The 22,462-nt window shown below is 31.3% G+C and overlaps 2 protein-coding genes across 2 annotated transcripts; both read right to left on the reverse strand.

Moving 5' to 3' along the window:
• Positions 1-11,332: 11,332 nt before the first annotated feature.
• Positions 11,333-19,512, reverse strand: LOC136998222 (uncharacterized). The gene is made up of 7 exons (XM_067350672.1): positions 19,104-19,512; positions 18,972-19,020; positions 13,372-13,590; positions 12,697-13,104; positions 12,051-12,277; positions 11,790-11,949; positions 11,333-11,703 (listed from the first exon to the last, which is right to left on the reverse strand). The coding sequence occupies exons 3-7, from the start codon at positions 13,568-13,570 to the stop codon at positions 11,591-11,593; spliced, it is 1,107 nt and encodes a 368-aa protein (XP_067206773.1). The 5' UTR covers positions 13,571-13,590; positions 18,972-19,020; positions 19,104-19,512; the 3' UTR covers positions 11,333-11,590.
• On the reverse strand, positions 13,892-16,915 carry LOC136998221 (uncharacterized). The gene has a single exon (XM_067350671.1). It carries the CDS (start codon positions 16,304-16,306, stop codon positions 14,447-14,449), a length of 1,860 nt encoding a protein of 619 aa, XP_067206772.1. The 5' UTR covers positions 16,307-16,915; the 3' UTR covers positions 13,892-14,446.
• Positions 19,513-22,462: the final 2,950 nt, after the last annotated feature.

Below are 22,462 nucleotides of genomic sequence, written 5' to 3' on the forward strand. Positions count from 1 at the left end.
GACCTTCAAATGACCTTGAAAATTGACTTCAAGGTCAAAGTCACTAGCACAAATAGGTGACCTCCATTGTCCTGAACAACTTTTGTCTGAACCATTTTTCTGTATCTCCTATAATTTTTGAGAAATTTCAGTGCGTCACTTAAAATGACTCACCCTGTATATCTATATTTTTATTACCTTTAAACTAAATGATAATAATCAAATAAATAGAAAATTTATCACTATACGGTCACATTGGATCTTTTATGTCTAATAATATTTTTCATGTTAATTTGTGTACATTTTTCACTTAGCAATTTACGTGCCACTATGTCTGTATCAAACTACGCTTTGAAAATTGAAGATTAAAGATTGAAATTTGATCGGAATGAAAGGAGCTAAATTTTTTTTGTTCTGATTAATGAAATTTCAATCTTTAATCTTCAATCTCAATAATAGGCTTTAATATCTGAGATAGGCTTTACTTTGTTGATCTTGAGACTAAGTTTCAAAATCAAAAATACCGGCGCATAGCTTGCTAAGTGAAAAATGTACATAAGTTCACATGAAAAATGTTAAGCATAAAAGATCCAGTCTGACCGTACATTTCCGAAATAATGTTGCATACATATTTTATTGCAATATTGATACATTGTTATTTAGTAATATTTCTGAAAGCGGACATTTTACCGTTGCTGCAACCTTGCAGCAATCTTGTAACAATATTTCACATTTATGCAATGTTGCAATATTGCAATGAAACGTTGTCACAATGTTTCTGCAATCTTGTTGTGCAGTATGAGGTATTTCTCGTTAAGTATTATTTATTGGAGAAAACATTTCCATGTAAGCATGAATGTTTTTGTAAGTTAGTCAAAATAAGTTAGAAATTTTGTAGTTATATTTCGAAATTGTGTTTTATACATATTTTATATTTATACATTATATAGCTGTTTTCTTGCTTTCAATTTCAATTTCTTGTTCATAAAATTATTCGATTATATTATCATTATAATCATAATTATATATTCTTTTATTGCCCTGTATCGAATTGAAATTTTTACATAATCAGTTTATATTTACAATAAAACTAAAAATAATAAATTCCAAGCTATATATATATATTTATACAATTTTCGTTTACTGTCATCGAAATCGCTGATTTAATGTCGTCAATCTATACAGTGTCGCCAAAATGATCGATTAATTGATATAGTTATTATGACGACAGTCGTCAAGGTATACGATTGATCGATAAAATTTCGACGACGGTCGTCACAGTAGCCAGAAGTCGTCAAAGTAGCCAATTCTTATGTAAAATTGTCGTCAGAGTAGCCGATTGACATATATATATATATATATATATATATATATACAAATGTATTATATAATAAGTTGTGACGTGACATTTTTGACGTCCGTCACAAGGGCGAGAAAGCCCGATTGAGGAGGGAAATTTGAGGTCGGAGACCCCACCGCGGGGGGCGACGACCTTTCCCTCTTAATTCTCTTTTGGAGATTTTAGATTTTGCGTTGTAGCAAATTAAGCGAGTCGTGGTGAGTGGCCAAACTTCCATATTGTGAATTACCGTGGAGCAGCCTTCGTGGGATCTGCGAGGGACTCAGCAGGCAGGACGACGGAGGCCCGGACGGCGTGCAGACGGATCCAGGAAAAGGGCAAGTAAAAACACCCTTGCAAATATCATTCGATTCCAGACACAGTCGCTACCGCAGTTACGATTTCAGATACGGAGCATATCGAGGCCGGTGGACGCACCGAGAGAGATGACGCCCGAGAGGGAAGCGCGCTCTCACACGCCGAAGACCCGGGGTGGAGTACCCGAACAAGGAGCTGTTGTAACAAGCCAGGAAAGAAGAATCCGGTCGGAACCTGGCCAGTTCTCGACCGATTCAAAGAAGGTTCGGATCCGGAAACGAAGAAGGCCACGAAGAGCGTTAACGGCAGCTGCCAAAAGAGAGAGACCGGGATCACCTCGGAAAAGCGTCACCGAGGGCCGAAATATCGAGGAGCGACGCGAGGATCGAGATCGCTAGATATATCGAAGGATCAAGTAGCGCTAATCGATAGCGCGGATCTACATGCGCAGGACAGTGCGCGGAATGTCACCGCTGTCCGGCGAGCCTCGCTGTCGTCACTGTTCGGCGAGTCGGCAACCTAGGCGGAACCTCGAGGACCACTACGGGCGTACCAGCGATTTGTAAGGCCACCACTTCGACTTCGCGGTAAGAGCGGTATCAGCAGGCGGCCCGAGCCTCGCGGAATTAAGAACCCGCATATTTTGCGTAACGAATATAGCTTATCTCGAGATGCCTCGCGCTATCATGTGAGGTTAGATTTTGGCCGGGCCCCGCTGACTACCGTTTCTGTAAATTAAGATTTCACCATGCTATCCCCCTTGGGGCTGCCGAGCCGACAGTCGTTTTGCGTTAAATAATGTCTCTCGTTCATAAATGATAATTTCGCGTCTATTTGTGTATTGCTGTACCGAGTGTTAGAATTTTTGGAGTTAGCCTATCGCGTATTTCTCACCTCGGCCTTCTGTCGAGCGTTTACATTCAGAACCGTAAGAATAATACTGAGATAGAATTTGTATTGTAGGCTAACCGTTCTGGAGAAAGATTAAAGTAGAGTTAATTGTAACAACCGTACCGAATGAAAGTTACAGAATTTGTACGCCGAATATTATACCGCGTGAGACGGAAGTACGCGGATTTCCGCGAGTTGAACAGTGAAATCATAATGCCTCTCACTGAGATAAAATATGTCTCCACTTCGCGGGATTGTTAAGGCGCCTATCACCCGGCGTCAATCTCACTTAATCTAATTTCTAATTACATGTTATTTGTTACTAAATTAATGTGTTGTTAATAATCCCCCTTATTTCAGACTCCTCTCTCCAAATCAGTATTTCGCGTCTCGAAAGAACCTTGCCCCTCTGCCGTTTGTAGAGTGGGCTAGTCGCGCTTATCGCCGTTGCTCGTTAAAGAAAATCATTGTTTTTAACGTAATTTGTTCGTGCGGCGCGTTAATCCGCGCCTGGTGCCCAACTTTAAATATTGAAGTAATCACTAACATCCATTGCATAGAGCAACGAGGTTTGATACGCTTACCGGCGGGTCTACTTCTGCCCGACGGAAAAGTCGTCGCAAAGTAAATAAATAAAATTTAACATGTAGAAATGTAATACTTAATTTCTTTAACATAACAGCAACAACATTTGGAATTTATCGGAAGACAGAATTTAAGAGAGGCGTTGAATAACTATCCGAGCAGCAATGACAAATATTTTAGCTGAAAATTTTTCATGGACTGGAAAAAAAAGTGCAAATGGCATTGCAAAATCAGCTCTATACAAAACTAAATTAATGACTATTTTCTACAGTAAAAATTTTTATAAAAATTATTTTTATTTTATCATTATGGATAATATTTTGTGTATAGTATTTTAATATTATGTAATTATATATATTAAAATATGTGTAATATTACAGTATGGGTTTATTTGTGTCGCATGTCCCAGCATGTTCCTACTCACTCTAATATGCTCCAATCTATTAGTATTACGTTACGAATACTATAATTTGGAGCGTATTGGAGCGAGTTGGAACATGCGACGCGAACAAGCCTTATGTGTGTGTAATCTTAATGTTTTTTATTTATATATTTGTTAAAATTGTAGATGCTGCCAAGAATATTCCTTATGTAAAGAAATTTACAAGACAAGAATTTGTCAGAGATATAACTGAGGTTCTACGATCTTATAAACAAACTTCTAGAAATGCTCGTCTGGGAACAAATCGAGGAATTCGTCGAAGAATTGAGGAAGAAGAGAGAATAAATTTCCCGGATAATGATTAAGCAAAATTATAAAAACGCTAAAAATAATTCACCTTGTTTTTGTTCGTAATACATATAAATATTATAAATATATTACAAATGTAGTATTATACTTAATCTACTTGATATATATAATTGAATTGATAATACTTAATTGATAGTTGGTTCTTTAGTTTCTGTTTATTATCAATTTTTATAATCGTTTAATAAATATTGTTTCACAGTTAATAATACATAAATTGTATGAATTTTTATCCGTCTCTTTTATAAAATTCATATATATGTCATATATTTATTTTGTTTTAAATACATTTATAAATATATCCTGACTGATTACAAAGAAATAAATAAATTATGTAAAATAAATATTAATTATTATATGTATTACTGTATATATAATAATAATAATATTAATTTTATATAATTTTTGAGAATTTGTAATCAGTCAATATATTTATAAATATATTTAAAGCATGATGAATATATGATGTAAATATGACATACAAAAATTTGTCATGATATGATATATATATGATGTCAATATGAGAGATCAAAATTTGTCATTGTATGATAAACACATGATGTAAATATAAGAGATAAAAATTTGTCATAATGTAATAAACATATGATGTAAATATGATAGACAAACCTTTGTCACACGATATGATGCAAATTTTATATAAATTTATTCTAAACATTTTAAAAAAGAGATGTTCTAAATATGTTCTAATTTTTCAATAAGTAAATTTATACATCTTTTTGATTAAATTTTGCTAATATATTTTATATTTCTATTTCGCATTTGATTTTATAATTATAACTGCAACCTGAGCACTCATAAGGGGGGGACACGACCTTTATGCATTATATGATTTAATATAACATAAAGTTGCTGCAAACTTTATGTACATTTGTCTATCTGCGTGTATGCTGTTGTACACTCCCAGATAGACTTGTATGATCATCACGATATGCAACATTAATTTATTGAAAATTTAGAATTATTATTGTATTATTAGTTATTATTATTTAAAAAATAGCAACTTTTACATTAAACTAATTATAAAATTTATGTCATGCAATTATTTAATTTTATGTCATAATGCTGTAACAACATATGATATAAAGTTATTTTTAGATTATTATATTATATTTACGACATTACTATGCAAAGCATTTACATCATATGTAATTAAATGCAATATATTATGTAATAATGCATTTTAGCAACATTATGTGATGTCAGCAAATGTGAATTTTATGAATTGTTTCTTTATTTTATGCCGCATAAAGTAAAATAAATTTATTGTAAAGTTTAGGTAAATAAATGTCGATTTTAATGTACTAATTTTGTCTGAAAGATTCGCTAGGAAAATTCACGTAAAAGCCTATATCCACACAAACTTCCATAGCCGTATAATCATATGCATAAAGAAAATGATCTAATCGCATTTATTTTATAAATACGTATGTAAAATGTGATCCTTTAGACCAAAGGTGCGCAACTAGCGGCCCGCGGGCCGGATCCGGCCCGCCAGTTTTCGATTCCGGCTCGCGACGTTCCAGGTTGATCAACAATTGCATTAAGGACAAACGAATTTTTTTACCAAAATATTAATCTTATTCAAAATAAATACTTTTTTTTAACTATGAAATGTAACTGTAAATAAAAATTAAATAACTGAAAATGTTTTTAAATCTTCAGAAATCGATGATAATTTGATCTACACAAATTTAGGCTTTTTATTGTTTCCTTGATTCAATTAAAACAGTGCTTGGATTTAGTTGTACATTTCGGACCGATTCCCGAGACAACACCTCGTGTTCCTCCACTACCGCCCGGTCGCTAGCGATCGAGCTGCCGATAGCCTCCTCCTCGCCAGCGGCTGGGCGGTAGTGGAGGGCAAGGAGAGAGCATCGGCAGCTCGATCGCCAGCGACCGGGCGGTAGTGGGAGAACACGAGGTATTATCTCAGGAATTGGCCTGAAATGTGTGACTCTTTGAAATGGTAACTTAAGCAGTTTGAAATTCCCAATATAGGTGATGGGCTGCATTTAAAATTTACTGATCGGAATAAACTGAATTATTAGTGCATCGAGCGAAATAGATTTCTCATTTGTAAAAATAATTTTGGATTTTAATTTGGTCTTCAATAAAAAACAACTGACTTTGTCTTTTTTTACGATGTCTGAACCAAAGCGCCGGAAAGTCGATTCCGAAAACAGGGTGTTTCAAACTAAATGGACAGAAGAATTTTTCTTTTTTTTCCTTCTCATAGTAATGCAAAACCAACATGTTTGATTTGCAACGAGACAGTTGCTGTGTGCAAGGCAGCAAATATAAGTCGCCATTATGAAACAAAGCATTTAAAAAAATATGAAAAAGATTTTCCAAAAGGTTCTTCTCTTAGAAATGAAAAAATTAATGTCCTTCGTAAATCATTTGAAGACTCTCAAAATGTAATGAAAAGCTTAATATCTGAACAGGAAAAATGTGCTGAAGCATCTCTGCGAGTAGCATGGAAATTGGCTAAACATATCCCATACAGCACACAAACGTTGAATCAATATCTAAAAAACGTAGAATTGCAACATTATGAATGTTTCAGCAACGTTGCGAAATATAGATTCAATGTTGAAAAAATATTGAAGAAATGTCTAATGTCCGCTGAATTGCAATGTCTGCAAGACAAGAAACATTGATTCAATATTGATTCAACATTTAATCAATGCAGAATTTATATATATTATACATTATAATAATGTTTTGAAAAATTGAACAAAATAAATGTTTAAAATTAATTTTTATTTAAATATATATATTACATTGCAGCATAATATATTTTATATTATTTTATATTATATTTTGATAATTATATATTATATCACTTGTTTTTTATTGAACACACAAATCATCTTAAATCGTCATAAATATTATCTTAAATCGTCATAAGTCATCTTAAATCGTCATAAATCATCTTCGGCATCATCGTGATTGCTGCATATCTGCATATTTTTGTTTTCATCAAGTGAAATAGAAGATTTTCTATAAATAAATAATAATTACATACATTATAGCAACACACTTTTTTATAGCTACTAAATAAATATATATTTGCATATTTATACATATTTATTGTTTATATATGTATATAAAGTTATATACATACTTTCTTTCTCGACGAGCTTTGGCCTGTACTAGAGATCCTCAAGGTAGAGATCAGACACCGCCGATCAAAATGTGATTGGCTCCGCCATGTTGTTGTGAAAGCGGAAATATTGTATGGTGAATATAGTAACACATGTATATCGTTCGTTTTTATTATAACGCAATTGAAAGTTGTTTGCTGAGAGATGTAAGTAATTTATTTATTTATGACATTTTTACGTAAGAAGTGCAGTGAAATTGTTATGTCAGAATTTTTATTAAAATAGAATAAAATGCATTTAAAAATATATACATATATAAGAACATAATTTTATACGCAATCTAACCTAAAAGTACTAATATGAAAACATATTTGAACATGTGTTATGTGTCTAGAATGTTTTGAAATGACGAGTTGCTGTGCGGATTATTGTACGAATTCTGCAAAAAAGGGATTTCGTATGTGTCGAATTCCAAGAGGAGAACGGAGGAAACTTTGGTTGGAACGCATAAACCGTGATGATTTGGGGTTGGAAAATTGTGACAACATGCGTTTATGTCATGTAAATAATAGTAATGTATATTATGTATATGTAACTGTATTAGATATACCTCGGTAAAAAAAGAACGATTTCGATTAATTAACATACAAATTGATAAAGTAAGTTTTAATATCTATCGACACATTTCCAATCGATTTAAATCCATTATGATTAAATAAAAACCAATAATATTCAATAACTCATAAATATTTAAAATACATGTTGATTGATACTGTTTTAAAATGCATTTCAATACAGATGAAAACTATTGAATATGATTGATATCGATTAAAATCTGATACATTTTAATCGATTGGAAATGTGTCAATGGGTATTCAGATTTATTCAAGAAAATTAAGAATTTTTCAATTGCAGCAATTGGATTGTCGTTGTCTTCTACAAAACTATTCAAGAATTATATTAGGTATAATGTTGAAGACATTAACTCATTTGATTTTACAGGCACATTTTTCTCCCGATATGTGGGAAAAATATCCAAATGGCGAATTCAGATGTCTAAAATCAAATGCCGTGCCCACAATTTTTAGAAATCTGAGTGCTATGACTGCAACAGGTATGTATAATAAAATATATTTTGATGTTTCAAAAAATTATGAATATTAAAGTGATATAAGCAGATGCATTAATGACTATATTAATATAATCATAAATTTTTTATAAAAGTTTCAATAAATAGTATAAGTTCGTAATAAATAGATGTATCTGAAACTTTCCTGGAAGCTGAAGGAACATCGCATTTGGGTTGCGAAATGGATTCTAAGATGAATGAAGTCAACGATGCAACAGGTATGTGTAATGAAATTAATCACGATGACTATAAAAGTTATAAATGTTAAAATAATAAAATGCGGTGTAATAATGATTATTACATATATGTATATATGTGTGTTAAAATATCACAAATATTATATTAAGTGAATTGTAATGGGAAATTATTCTTAATTGTTGTGATTGTTATTAAGTATACTATTTCATCCCGCATGTCAAACTTTTCAGGAAGATCTTGTTTGTTACTTATGCTTTTAATCAATATCAATATTTTTTATCAATATCAAAATCAGATATACTAATCATTATATTTAGCAATATTAAATCAGATTTTTTTTAATTGCGAATGAGGGATATGAAAGATTTTACAAAGCGGCTCTTAAAATTTGTTATTATGTGTACAAAATGTACATTAGATTGATAAAATAGATACATTGTAATTAATTATCACATTTATTGTTGATAGATACAACTGATAACTCCCAAGGATCTGTATTAAATTCTGGCAACAAAAATACGTTAAGTAAGCCTATGACATATTCAACGCTTGAACGTTGCAACTGCACTACATCGCAGAATTTGGGGAAGCTACTAAGAAGAAGTGAACAGTTGAGGGCTAACATGAAAAGAAAACTTGCAAGTATGAAGAAGGACTTGAAGCGTTTAAAAAGAGAAGTGCGTTTTGATAAGCATGCATCTAAGATTTTTGATAAAAATCAAATAAAATTGCTTTGCAATGAATATAAAAGAATGCCGCGTTGGTGTGAGAAAACTCTAGTTAAGGCTTATTCGCTAAAGTTTGCATGCGGTACGATGGGATATAACGAATTGATACGCCAAAATTTTCCTTTACCAAGTATTAGAACTCTAAGCAGGAAATTAGAAAATTTAAAATTTAATAGTGGGATAAGTGAGGAAATTTTTCAATTTTTAAAGATTAAAGTTTCTCAATTTGAAAAACAAACTGATAAAAACTGTGTGTTAGTGCTGGATGAAATGTCCATTACTCCGGGAAAATTTTACGACCATAGTTCTGGTACTTTGTATGGACATGTCACTATATCGGGGAAGAAACAAGAAAATATTGCAACTCATGCATTGTGTTTCATGTTAGCTGGGTTAGCTGGTAGATGGAAGCAGATCGTGGCATATTATTTTACAGAAACAACGACCCCAGGAGGTATTTTAAAATCAATAGTAACCGAAATTATTTCGAAGGCGGAAAATATAGGCTTATCAGTCCAAGCTGTTATTTCAGATATGGGTACTAACAATCAGTCAATGTGGAAGGAATTCGGTATAAAAATATCGCGAACAATGCAGATTAATTATTATTGCAAACATGTTTGCGATGCAAATCGTAAATTGTACTTTTGCTCAGATGTTCCGCATGCATTAAAAAATATTGTTCGCGGACTTCTACTTAACAAAGTATTCAAAATACCGCAATACTTTGTTGACAAATATAACTTGCCAACTTGTAAAGTTAAAGCTTCCTATTTGTCTGATGTAATAAAAGAAGATGAAAATTGTGATTTAAAATTAGCGCCAAAAATGAAGAAAGATTCTGTAGAAGGAAATAAGCATCATTTTCAAAAAATGAAAGTATCTAATGCTATGAGCATTATGAGCCATGAAATTAGTTCTGCATTGCGATTTTTATGTCATGAAAATCTAAAAGATGAACGTCAGAGTACTGCATGGTTTATTTCAGTTGTACGGCAATGGTTTGATTTAATGACAAATCGAAAATTATCATTGGCTTTAAGTATATATATATATATAAGTTAAAAGATGAAAAATTTAAAGAAGCTATAGATTTTCTTAATGAAGTAATAGTGCTGTTTAGAGACTTAACTGTGGGAGATAAAGGTCATTGGAAACCGTTCCAAGCTGCTGTAATTTTATCAACTCTGACTGTAATTGATTTATCGCAATATCTTATAAATGATTGTGACTTTCAATTTCTTTTAACATCGCGTCTTACTCAAGACTGTCTAGAAAATCTGTTTTCTGCTGTTAGGAGAAAAAATGTTGTTCCAAATGCTGTTCAATTTAAGAATAACTTAAAACTAATTAGTATTTCCCAATTTATGAAAAATGTTAGCAACAGTAGTTATCAAGAAGATGACCGAGAGTATCTTTCAGAATTTTTAAATGTCATACTAGAAAACCGTACTTCAGATACACACGACACAAATCAATCAGCAATTTACACAGAGATTTGCAAGTACCTCAAAACACGCACTATTACTTTAAATAATACGGACATAAACAAATTGCATCATGTAGCTGGTTATTTAATAATGAATATTTTTAAAAACGAAAATGCTTGCAAAGCATGTATATTTGCAACAGGAACAAAAAATGCAAATTTTTATCACTACAGTACATTAACGCGCATTAGAGCTCGTCAAAGTAACACTTTATTTTTTATTAATGCAGCAACATTACGTTTTTTTATTCAAATCGAGACAAAGTTTAGAATATTTCGTGAATATATGAATAACCACAAAGAAAGCGGCAATTTAAAGAAATTCTTTATGGAAAGCTGCCAAAAAATACCATTTACTCTTCCACTATGTCACAACTTAAAAACTAAAATTATTTCGCGGTATTACACGTTACGCATGAAAGTATTATCTCGAAAAATGCCTGTACCAAAGACTGTAACATATTCTAGTAAGAGCATGGCGATGCATCATTATATGCTGTGATTAAAGTAGTTCTTAATTTCTGTGATAAATATTCAGTATTTACTTATGTAATAAAAGTAATTTATTAAATATGCTTCTTATTTTTTCCTTATTATAATTATAGTTAATCACTATGAACTAAATTTTATTAATTTCAGGTGCTGTAATAATCGACTGCAAGATTATGTCTTGGTGAATAATCGCAGTTATTCTCATTTGTATATACTGTATTTGTATACTTATTTATGAAATTGTAATTAAATATAAAAATTGTAAGAAGAATTGTAAAATTTGATAATAAAGAATTTATTGCGTCAACATAAAGAACTACTGCTTAAAATTCTCGGGTGAATATAATTTGTATTCGAATTTAATACGTTTTGCACGGCTTTTGTCAATTTTGTCTATTTTTACACACTTTAGACTCACAATTTTATTGACGACAAATTATTTTTTTCTACCAATTGTATTTTATTGTAATGAACAAGTAGTGTTACGTGATATATTGACATTATAATATTGGCGCGTACTTTCAAAATTCCACGTCATTTCCGGTTTCACAACATCATGGCGGAGCCTATTCTATTGTCTGATCTCTACCTTGAGGATCTCTAGCCTGTACTAGCCATTTCGCTATAAATTTGGCAACTTCCTCCTCAGTCACGTCCTTGTAATGAATGCGGACAGTTTCTATTATAAATTTAATCAAATTAATACCAGTTTTCGATAAGCTGACAAATACTAAAAAAAATTTATAGTAATAATAAAAAATTTACTAAGTATAATTTTGTACAAAGTCAATTCCTGGAAAGCCTTTTTCTTTTTCATTCCGGCAAAACTGTACATTTCGGCCAAAGAGTTAGACATCAATTTTTTAAGTATATTAATAGTGCAAGAATGCACATCAACACCTCCTAGGCCTTTTAATGTATGTACCTATGATTATAAAGATAAATAATTTCAGAAATGTTCGAAGTGTTCTTGACATCGATTAACATTATTATTTTTAAATTAAATTGAGTTAGAAAATAACATACTATACTTTCAAAAAACTCATTGTCTTCCAATTTATTTTCTAGAGTATTAAGTGCTAATTCATCGCACAAAGGCAATCCCAATTCTTTTGTATTTAAAGTGTTAATATCCCCCTCACGTTTGTAATAAGAAATTAAACGACGTTCTTCAAGAATCTCCATCCTTTTATCTATCGTATTTATTTTATATAGAATAATATTTAGTTTGCGCAAAATTTCTTTTTGAAAATCTGTACAAAAAAATGAATTTTAAGTCTTTTATATGCAACAATAATAAAAAAATAAATAGGCTAATCAATATCAGCAATAATAAATAATGATTTCGTGTAAGAAACAGTTATCGGTTTAAAACATTTTGCATATTTCATATATTATTAATAATTTCTAAAAAAGGGATATTTTATTATCTTAAAATGGTATTTTTTTTTATATGATAAAAACATATATTATAAATATTTAGTCTTAGTCTCGGTGTCCAAAGAGAAAACAAACAAATAAAAACTCAAATCATAAAGATAACTTAGTTGTAATAAATATTAAAAAATGATTTTTTTGCAGATTTATTTCTGCTTAACAATTTCTCCATTTAAAAAAGAAAAGTTGTAAAAAATTATTTGTTTTTATTATTCTCAACTGACAAAATATTTACCTGTATTATATGATAGAGATTGTTGTTTCGAGCATAAGATGTCAGATTCAATGTTATCAGAAGATATCTTTGAACCATGTTTTTTAAAATCATAAAGTGATGAACTTGCCATAAAAGTACTGTTTTCTTGAAGTTCATTGTTACACTTCTGTTTCAATATGTTTTCCGGTACGCTCGAAATAGTGTTTGACTGTTCCTTTGCTATTTGCAATATGGGCAAAGGCGGTATTTCTTTACAGGTTTTTTTTTGCTTGTGACATGATTCATTTTCGGAATCAGAAGTATAGTAATTTCTTTTCTTTGCTCGCTCACGTCTAGATATTTTTTTTTCAATGTCATTTTTCCCAGAATCAATATCGGAAAATTGTTCAGCGATTTTCAATTTTTTTATGCCATTTGCATGTGTATCTAAAATAATATAGTAATTAATGAAGTACTTGCCTATTGCTTACCATACAGAAAGAAATTGACAGCTGATATAAAGTTAAAAAGATACAACAAATTTTTCTCTCTCTTTATAACATCAATTTTAGCGAAAATTTTCTACTAGTGGGGGAAAAGTACACATAAATGTAAATGTCAATATACACATCATATATATATAAACACATTAAAAAAAAAAAGGACATTAATTAATAAGTTAAAATGTGAACTTAATAATGTTAAATACAGTACCTGTTGTACCAAAAATTCGTAATATATTATATGACGGCCATATTAATGGATTCGGATCTTCTTGATTAAAAATAGCCTGATTAATCTTTGCTTGTTTTGTATAACTTGGCCAATAACATTTTTTATTATCACAATAAATCCATGACGTGGGGGCAAGTTGGATCCCATCCTCGAACTCCACAATCGAAAATATTCCCATTTTATTTATGAATTGAAACACTATGTAACAAAGATAAAAAATACTATTGTTAGACCAAAATAAACTTCATTATTATAAGTAATAAAATATGATGAAAATCGAGAAACAGATATTATATTTATAATAGTATATTTATAGTATATTACATAGTATATGGATGTTAGAAGAAATAATCAATAAAGTATGTAGATAAGAAAAAATGTATATATACAATAAATTTATTCGCGTATAAATCATTAAATTATTTATTTCAACTAGTGAGGATTTTATGAAAATTGGATGTATGGATTCGAGTACGTTTTTTATTTTGAATCTGTTGATATGTTTGGTTTGGTTGATAGTTATTCTGCAATTGGCGTAATTTAGAAATATGTCGAGGTTTATTTTCCAAATACATTTTTATGTATTTTTCCATATTTAATGACCATGAATTCTGCGCAAAAAAATTATTACTTTTAATATCAATAATCTGTACATATATATATGTGTGTGTGTGTAATTTGGATAGATATAGAATTGATGCTAGATCATAAAATTACATGAAAAATTAATATAAGAGATAGCATATATACATGCTAGATCATAAAATTACATGCAAAATTAATATAAGAGATAGCATATATGTATACTGAATTTAAAATTATAATAAAAGTATGTAGCAAATTAATAATGTACATTTTGTAGACTTACTTTTTAAAATATAAAAAAATTTTTTGTTTTTCAACATTTTACAAAAGGAAAAATTGTCTTAAAATTTGTTCAAGAATATGGCATTGCAAGGACAGTACATTGTTTTGAATCACCCTGTATATTTATATTGCAAAAGTCTCGCATACAAGCAAGCAAATGCGCGTCAAGATTATTATTATTTTTACATTATGTAGTATGTAATAGCGGAAACATAAATAATTTTTTATCGTACCGCATCAGCCATAATTTCCCTGCTATTTTTGATATAGGATATACATGTAAGTTTACATCTTTTGTAACAATTGCGATATTAAGCATACGTGATGCTATTGGAGACGAATATACGTTTCCTATCGGTATTAATTTTGCTCCAATTACGTAAATTCTATTATCATCATAGCTTTCGATAATTTTAGAAATTACTATAGCTGTACCATCATTTAAAATACAAGTATTATTTCTTTTATCTTTACAATGTATTGCATATAGATCGTTAAAACATTTATATTGAACTTTTACTCTAATTTCATCAGAGAGTGGTTCATTAAAATGCACATTCTTAAATAAAAATTTATTTCCTTGCAAAAATCGTTTACTTGTTCTTGACTCATAACCTACTATTAGATTTTCTTCATATCTTCGTACTAACTGTTGAAGGGGTTTTTCATTTTTTCTTAAATGTCTCTTTATAGTTGACATATAATTTTCGAAGCGAAATGCACTAAACATATCTAACGGACCGAACTTCTTAACATCGGCACATATATGTAACATATTATGTATGTTATAAGTGACATATTCTTTGCCGTAGATAATAGAAAACGTTGTGACAAAATGCTCTAATAAGCTCTGTGCATAATCTGTATATTGTGTAATCAGAGTAGGATTGACAAGAATCGTAATAGCTACATGTAGTGTAAGAAAATGAACGTACATATTTTGTGATAAATGATTTTTTAATACGATTGGCCCGGTATACAGCAAAAATTGTCTGTATTCAGTTGCTTTCCATTGCAGAGCATGTTTGAGACCTCGTGGTTTTCGAACAAAATCATTTGGACATCTTTTTTTAAACAATTCTAGTATTTCCGATATTTTCGCAATTGTACGTGAGCCTAATCGCACATTATTGGGTCCTTTTAACCAAAGCCACAATAATTTTTTCATCACCCCCAAGCAAATTAAATGCATATAATCTAATGGTACATTTGTTACCAATCCAAAATTGGGAATTTTATTTAAAATAGATATACCACTTTGAAAATCTTTGTATTCTCCATTCTTAAACTTGTTGTCAGTTCTTAGAGCATTCTGTAATGTTCCTCCCGGAAAGCAAACTTTTGACTCAATCCACTCCCCTCGAATAGTGCATTTCCGACAACAATTATAACCAGTATGCTGTTTAATTGATAAAACATAAGCTGCAGCAGGAGCGTCACAAATTAAAGCGGAGATATTAATTGTAATTTGTATGTTATTATATAAAAATCCATTTCGATTTAATTCGACAGCTTCATCAACAAATGGTCGCAAAAATTCTTCAGCATGTGTTGGCTTATTTTTTCCACAAAAACATCCGACAATATAAACTTGTTTAGAAACATTATCCGAGCATAAAATTGGCCAAAAGACTGAGCCCTCAATATTTTTTGACAATGGCAATCCATCAATATTAATTAAAAGACAAACAGTTTCATCGTTTCTAATGTTTTTACGATGTTTCAATAATGCTTTAAGAGCTCTTTTTAAACCAAAATGATAATAATTGCCTCCACTTATAGGCACAATATTTGTCGTTCTAGGCGTTTGTAATAAACTTCTGCTATCTTTTGGAAAGTTACAACTTGTATGCTTATTTAAGATAGGTAATAGTGCATTAATGGCATTATGAGGAATTCTAAATTTAATGGCCCATTCTTGAATTTCGCGTTTGAATTCGATTTCATTATCTAAAAGAATTCTATCGAAGTTTGTAGACAAAGAATTATTCAAGCTATTTGAATTGCCTTCGCTATAACTTTTATCATTGTTACTGCTCATTGTCATATCATTGTTATTATCGTCACTAATGTTAAGTACTACTTTATGATTGCCATCACATTGAACCGATTCATTAAACGTTTTTTCCTCCAACTGAATAGCATTTCTCTCTCTAAATATAAGTAAATAAAGATAATTAAGTAATGAATGTAAATATCTTCAATTAAACTAAAAGAACTTTAAATTAACATTTTATAAAAGTAATCTGACTATTAACGATATTGTTTAAGATCAATATAACTACAAGATCTTCGTAAATAAACGCTAATAGTTTTAAATGAATAAAAACGCTACGACATAAAGCTCCGCTACAAAAGCTAAGCGATCACTCGAAATTCGGCGTCTCGACGACCGCCGCAAACTCTAATGCGCAAGTCGCGACGCCGAATTTCGTCGCTCGATGAGATCGATCGCCGTCGAACGCGAGGAGATCGTTTTGAAAACTCACTTGTTCTTAAACAGTCGAATCGTTCAGATTATTAACTACTTTAAACGTATCTGAAAATCTCGTGAGACTAGATTGTCGAACCGCTCTCCGCGATTTCACGAATCCGAGTGCGAACAACTTTGGTCATTTTGTTCATTGAATTTGTTAAAATTTGTGTTGATTAAATATGATTGTCTGATTTACAAAAAAAAATAGACATTTGCTTTATTTCTCTTTAATTTGAATACCAGAATTTCTGTCTTCAACTCCGAGGAATAAAGTTCCGACAACGTTGCATTTATCAATAATTGCGGGCAAAACAGACCTTTTCTAATCGATCGTGCTTGACCGCTCGTGTTGATAAACTTGTTTCTCGGCTGTGCCTTGATCAGCTAAATAATATTTTCTGGCCTTGCTACTACTTTCGAGCAACGGTAGCACGATTCAAACGGTTTGTCAAGATGATATTCGCATGAAGATCTTCAGCTCTAATTCAAGAAAAAAGACTCTGTTCGCGACTCCGTTCGCTGCGCGTTTTTTCGTGAAAAACGGTTCCGGTAATCTGTGTCTGCATCGCCGCTTGCATACGCGCGAATCAGTGACACGAACAGATATCATATTAACATAATCTATAATAATTGTTCATGACAAAAACAATTTTTTTTTAATTATACTTAAAAATTACATTTATTTACATCAATATGATATCACAGACGTTTCGGCCTTGGCTTAGGCCTTTCTCAATGTGATTAAAACGGTTTTGTTACATTAAAATATGGAGCGTGAAATTAACATAATATCTTATTAATACAGTTTTTTACTATAATCTAAAAAGTAATAGTTTCTGACCATAGTTGGTTTATATCTTGACTAAGGTTTTTAACACTCTTTTACAAAGTCTCAACTAAGAAATTGAGAATTGACACATGGCTAAAAAATGACCATCCAATTTTTCTTAATAAACTCTTATTCTTATTGGGACTCCTTTTACATTCACTGATGGTTTTTTTGAACAAGTAACATATAATTCATCAATACTGCATCGATCGCCGGATTGCGTTTATATATCACCGTTTCAACATGCGTCGGAGAGAAATTGCGAATGAGAATAGTGCGAACATTACTTTTTAGATTATAGTAAAAAACTGTATTAATAAGATATGTTAATTTCACGCTCCATATTTTAATGTAACAAAACCGTTTTAATCACATTGAGAAAGGCCTAAGCCAAGGCCGAAACATCTGTGATATCATATTAATGTAAATAAATAAATAAACGCGAACATCTAGCTTAGGTTCTTAACAGCTTTATACTCTTCTTATCTTTTAGGATAAAACTAAAGAGCCGATTGATATATTTTTTTAATTTTAAAAATTACACTTTTATTTACTCCAAATATACACATAATCTAATGGTATATTTTTCAGTAAATATTATTAACAGTGACATTGCATTGTTATATTTTCCACTCAACAATGTAAGTGTAATATAAAATATATTGTATATAACAGTTATATTTTTGAGTAGAAAATTACAACATTAATGTATACTGGATCGAAAGAACTAAAAAATAATTCATCTAACAATTCATCATTAAATCATAACAAATATAACACATACTGTATTACTTCATTTTTGGTGTAAATATTATTCTGTACATCAGACCAATGTGAGCATCCTGGCATATTTAATAACATATCGTAATCAAACTGGGTTTCCTGATCGATTATACGTCTTAAGTGCCGTTCTGAATATTTTTTTACCTTTTTATTCGGTTGAGTAGTCATTATATTTATTTTCTATTAAAAAATTAATTAAATAATGTGTATAGAACATTTTAGATCTTAGAAGTGATTTTATATATACAGATTGGACCATTTCAATCTATCTACATTCTTTCTTATCTTGGTTGACAAAAACCATATATAAATATATAGATAGGAACCAAAAGTTACATGTAAAAGTTTATATAAACTTCTCTAATCTTTTAATTAAGATTACAAATAAAAGTTTCATATTATAAATAATATGTAATGAGCATGCACATAACCTCTTTATCATTCTCATTAGCATCCTTTTTTCCAGTACAAAAATACAAAATACAGCTTTTTGTAATATTCATGCATAATATACATAACCTCTAAAACCGGTTAATTACACTACTGTACTTTGAAAGTTATACATAGATTTATTGAAAAAACAGGAAGAATAACATAACAAAAAAGAAAAAACGAGAAACTTACAAGTCTAGATGTAATTATGTGTGAGATAACTCTTTGGGTTCGAAGCACTCTAAAAAAAAATTAACCACACTGTTATTATTTCATTTCACAGAAAGACAAATCATGTATATATTTGATATAAAATATAAATACCTGCTTTTAACTCTTTTCCGATATAGAAATACTTTGAACAACGCAGCAGATAATTATATCGCACTATAACACACCACGTGCACACAAGAAGCGAACTTCGAAACGAATCACAGAACTCGAGTTAGTTAGATTAGATACGGTGTGACTCTGAGAGGTCTGCCCTCTTACGGCCATCTGGTTCGGAGCAGAACAACGAGTTGAGTCGATCCGATCAAACGGTTAGATTAGACCGACGACGTGCCTCATTATTTAAAAGAAGGATCATGTGTGTGTGTGTGTGTGTGTGTGTATATATATATGTATACACATGACAAAATTATTATTATATATTGCTCCTTTAAAAAAAACCAACAAATTAATATACATATTTAAATTAATATATTTTTTAGAATTTTATATGATATAATAAATTATATATATATATAATTATATATATTATTATTTCTTATTAATAATTATTGTAATAATTATTATATTATTTCAAAAGATAATAATTGTTAAATGTTGTTTCTACGTTATAGCAACATTTAATAATCAATATATTAGGTCCTTGAATAAGTTCTCGCTGTTTCTTAAAAGATGGCGTAGCGGCACTCTGTGCATGGAATTTCGTACGGAAACGCATCAGCTAAGTAGTACTATATGTAACCTCAAATTCTAGTAGATACAGTTTACCACAGTGTCAACCACGTGTTTAATTACCTATTGCGAAAATGTCTACTTTTGTGCCAAATAAAGTGTTTTTGCGGGGAATTTTATTGCACTGCTTTATTCAAAAGAAATCTGCAGCTGAAGCACACAGAATTCTTGTTGAAACATATGGTGACAATGCTCTGTCGAATACGACATGCAGAGACTGGTTTAGGCGCTTTAAAAATAATGACTTTGACCTTGAAGATAAAGAACGTTCTGGAGCACCGACAAAGTTTGAAGACGAAGAAACCTAATGAAACTATCACGGGAGCTCGCTATCGACTTCAGATGATGCGTTTGAGTCGAGCTCTAAAAGAAAAGCGGCCACTATACGGGCAGAGACACGACAAAGTCATTTTGTTACATGACAATGCTCGGCCACATGTGGCAAAACCAGTCAAAACTTACCTGGAAACGCTTCAATGGGAAGTTCTACCTCACCCGCCGTATTCACCGGACATAGCCCCCTCGGATTACCACTTGTTTCGGTCGATGGCGCATGGTTTGAGCGAGCAGCGCTTCCATTCTTTCGAAGAAACCGAAAAATGGGTCGATTCATGGATTGCGTCAAAAGATGAATCGTTTTTTCGACGGGGGATTCAATTACTGCCAGAAAGATGGGAGAAAGTGGTCTCTAATGATGGACAATACTTTGAGTAAAGTTATTGTAAGCCTTATATTTTAAATTAATGTTTTTTTTTAACAAAAAAAACAGCGAGAACTTATTCAAGGTCCTAATAGAAAACTCAACATAGATTCAATGTTGAAAAAACCTTTACACTTCAACATTCAACATTGCAACGTCTCAGCAACGTTATTTCAACTTTCTGTGCTGTATGGGTATGGTACCCTTTTTACATTCTGAGATAGTCAAAGAATGCTTAATAGAAGTTGCAGATACTCTTTTTGAATGTAAAAAAGAAGTTGCGGAGAAGTTTCGTAAAGTTCCTTTGTCTCGTGACACTACGACTCGTAAGACCAAAATTTGCGCAAAATCAGTTCGTGAGAATATATTGGCCGATTTGGCTGAAGCCGAATTTTTCTCGCTCGCCATGGACGAATCTACAGATATATCTGATGTAGCGCAAATGTCTATTTTTGTTCGTTATGTTGTGAATAACAGTTATATAGAGGAACTCTTGACATTGTTGCCATTGCATGATCGCACAACTGGTCAAATACTGTTTGAACGTTTTCAAGAATTTGTGAATAAGAATCTCTCATATCAAAAAATTCGTTCTGTAGCTACCGATGGTGCACCATCAATGATTGGAAAAATAAACAGTTTTGTAACACTTTTAAAGAAAATTAATTCTAAAATAATAACATTGCACTGCATAATTCACCAAAGCGTTCTTTGCGCAAAACTTTCGGGTGACTTTAAAGATATCATGAATACAGTTATGAAAATTGTCAATTATTTGAGATCTCACTCAACATTACAACATCGTTTACTCCAAACTTTTCTCGAAGAATGCAATTCAGAATATACAGACCTTCTTTTGCATAACAATGTTCGCTGGTTAAGCAAAGGAAATGTAATTAAAAGATTATTAACTCTGCTAAGTAAAGTTACAGATTTCCTTGAAAGTAGAAATTCAAAAACTGCTATCGAACATTTTGAGTTTCTTCGCAATACGAATAATATTGCTACGTTATGCTTTTTGGGCGATATATTCTCACACATCAATGATCTGAATCTAGCCTTACAAGGAAAAGAAAAACTAATTTCTGATACGTGGGAAAAAATCAAAGCATTTCAAAGAAAATTGAAATTGTTTGAGGATGACATAAATTCTAGTGAGCTGATTCATTTTCCCTTATTAAAAGCACATTTTAATAACAGTTCTAAAGAAAGTCAACAGTTGGAGATATATCAGCGCTTTATAAAAGATTTACAAATCAAGAGACACGGTAGTGTCTCGCGCCAAGTTCACGCGCAGCGCAAGACCGACCGTGTATCTTTACGCGAGCACATGAGCTGATAGGAGTCGAGATTTTCATATCTCAATAATGCGTGGACCGATCGAATTTATAATAGGCTCAATCGATAGAGCACATGCGATTTACATAATAAAAGTATCTTTACTTTTTTTGTACATGCTTCCTAAAAAAATATATTAATTGCCAAAGTTTACCAAAGTCGAAATATGCCGAAATCTATGTAAGTCTTGATCATCGTCGTCGTCGTCGTTTGTTCGTCATCCTTCTCTAATATATAAGTTTGTCCTTTGTCAACTAGAAGCATCAAAATGCGACATGGTTGTCCTTTTCTACATCCCGTGAAATGTCGATTCCCGCATAAGAGCGTCTTTTTTTTTTCCTTTCTTTTTCTAAAAGATGTCTGTCCTTTTCCAACATGGCGGCGCTCAGACCTGTCAGCTCGCAGCTTTGATGATACTAATCACATTGATATAATTAATATCGGTCGTAAAATGTATATGTAACGTGTTGTGTGGAGACGAATAGAGATAGTGTATATCAAAATAATAGTATTCTTTATAAAAAAAAGTTTTCCCGTCTTGAAGTGCAGAAGTGTAGCAACACACATGCTGACAACACTCTTAAAGGGAACGTTCACAAGTGTCCCCTCCCGATTTGATTCTCCTTGAAATATGTTGTAAAACATACAATTTGAGAAGACACGTATTTTTTTATAGCGGCCC

The sequence above is a fragment of the Linepithema humile genome, chromosome 2 (genome assembly GCF_040581485.1).
Source record: "Linepithema humile isolate Giens D197 chromosome 2, Lhum_UNIL_v1.0, whole genome shotgun sequence".
NCBI lineage: Eukaryota > Metazoa > Arthropoda > Insecta > Hymenoptera > Formicidae > Linepithema > Linepithema humile.

Bases quoted from the DNA above. Each gene is read 5' to 3' on its own strand.
- LOC136998222 (XM_067350672.1), bottom strand. From the start codon at position 13,570: ATGGGAATATTTTCGATTGTGGAGTTCGAGGATGGGATCCAACTTGCC. The intron at 12,278-12,696 runs GTAAATATTTTG...TTTTTTGTACAG, and splicing joins ATCTCTATCATATAATACAG to ATTTTCAAAAAGAAATTTTG. The intron at 11,950-12,050 runs GTATGTTATTTT...TTATAATCATAG, and splicing joins ATGAGTTTTTTGAAAGTATA to GTACATACATTAAAAGGCCT.
- LOC136998221 (XM_067350671.1), bottom strand. From the start codon at position 16,306: ATGACAATGAGCAGTAACAATGATAAAAGTTATAGCGAAGGCAATTCA.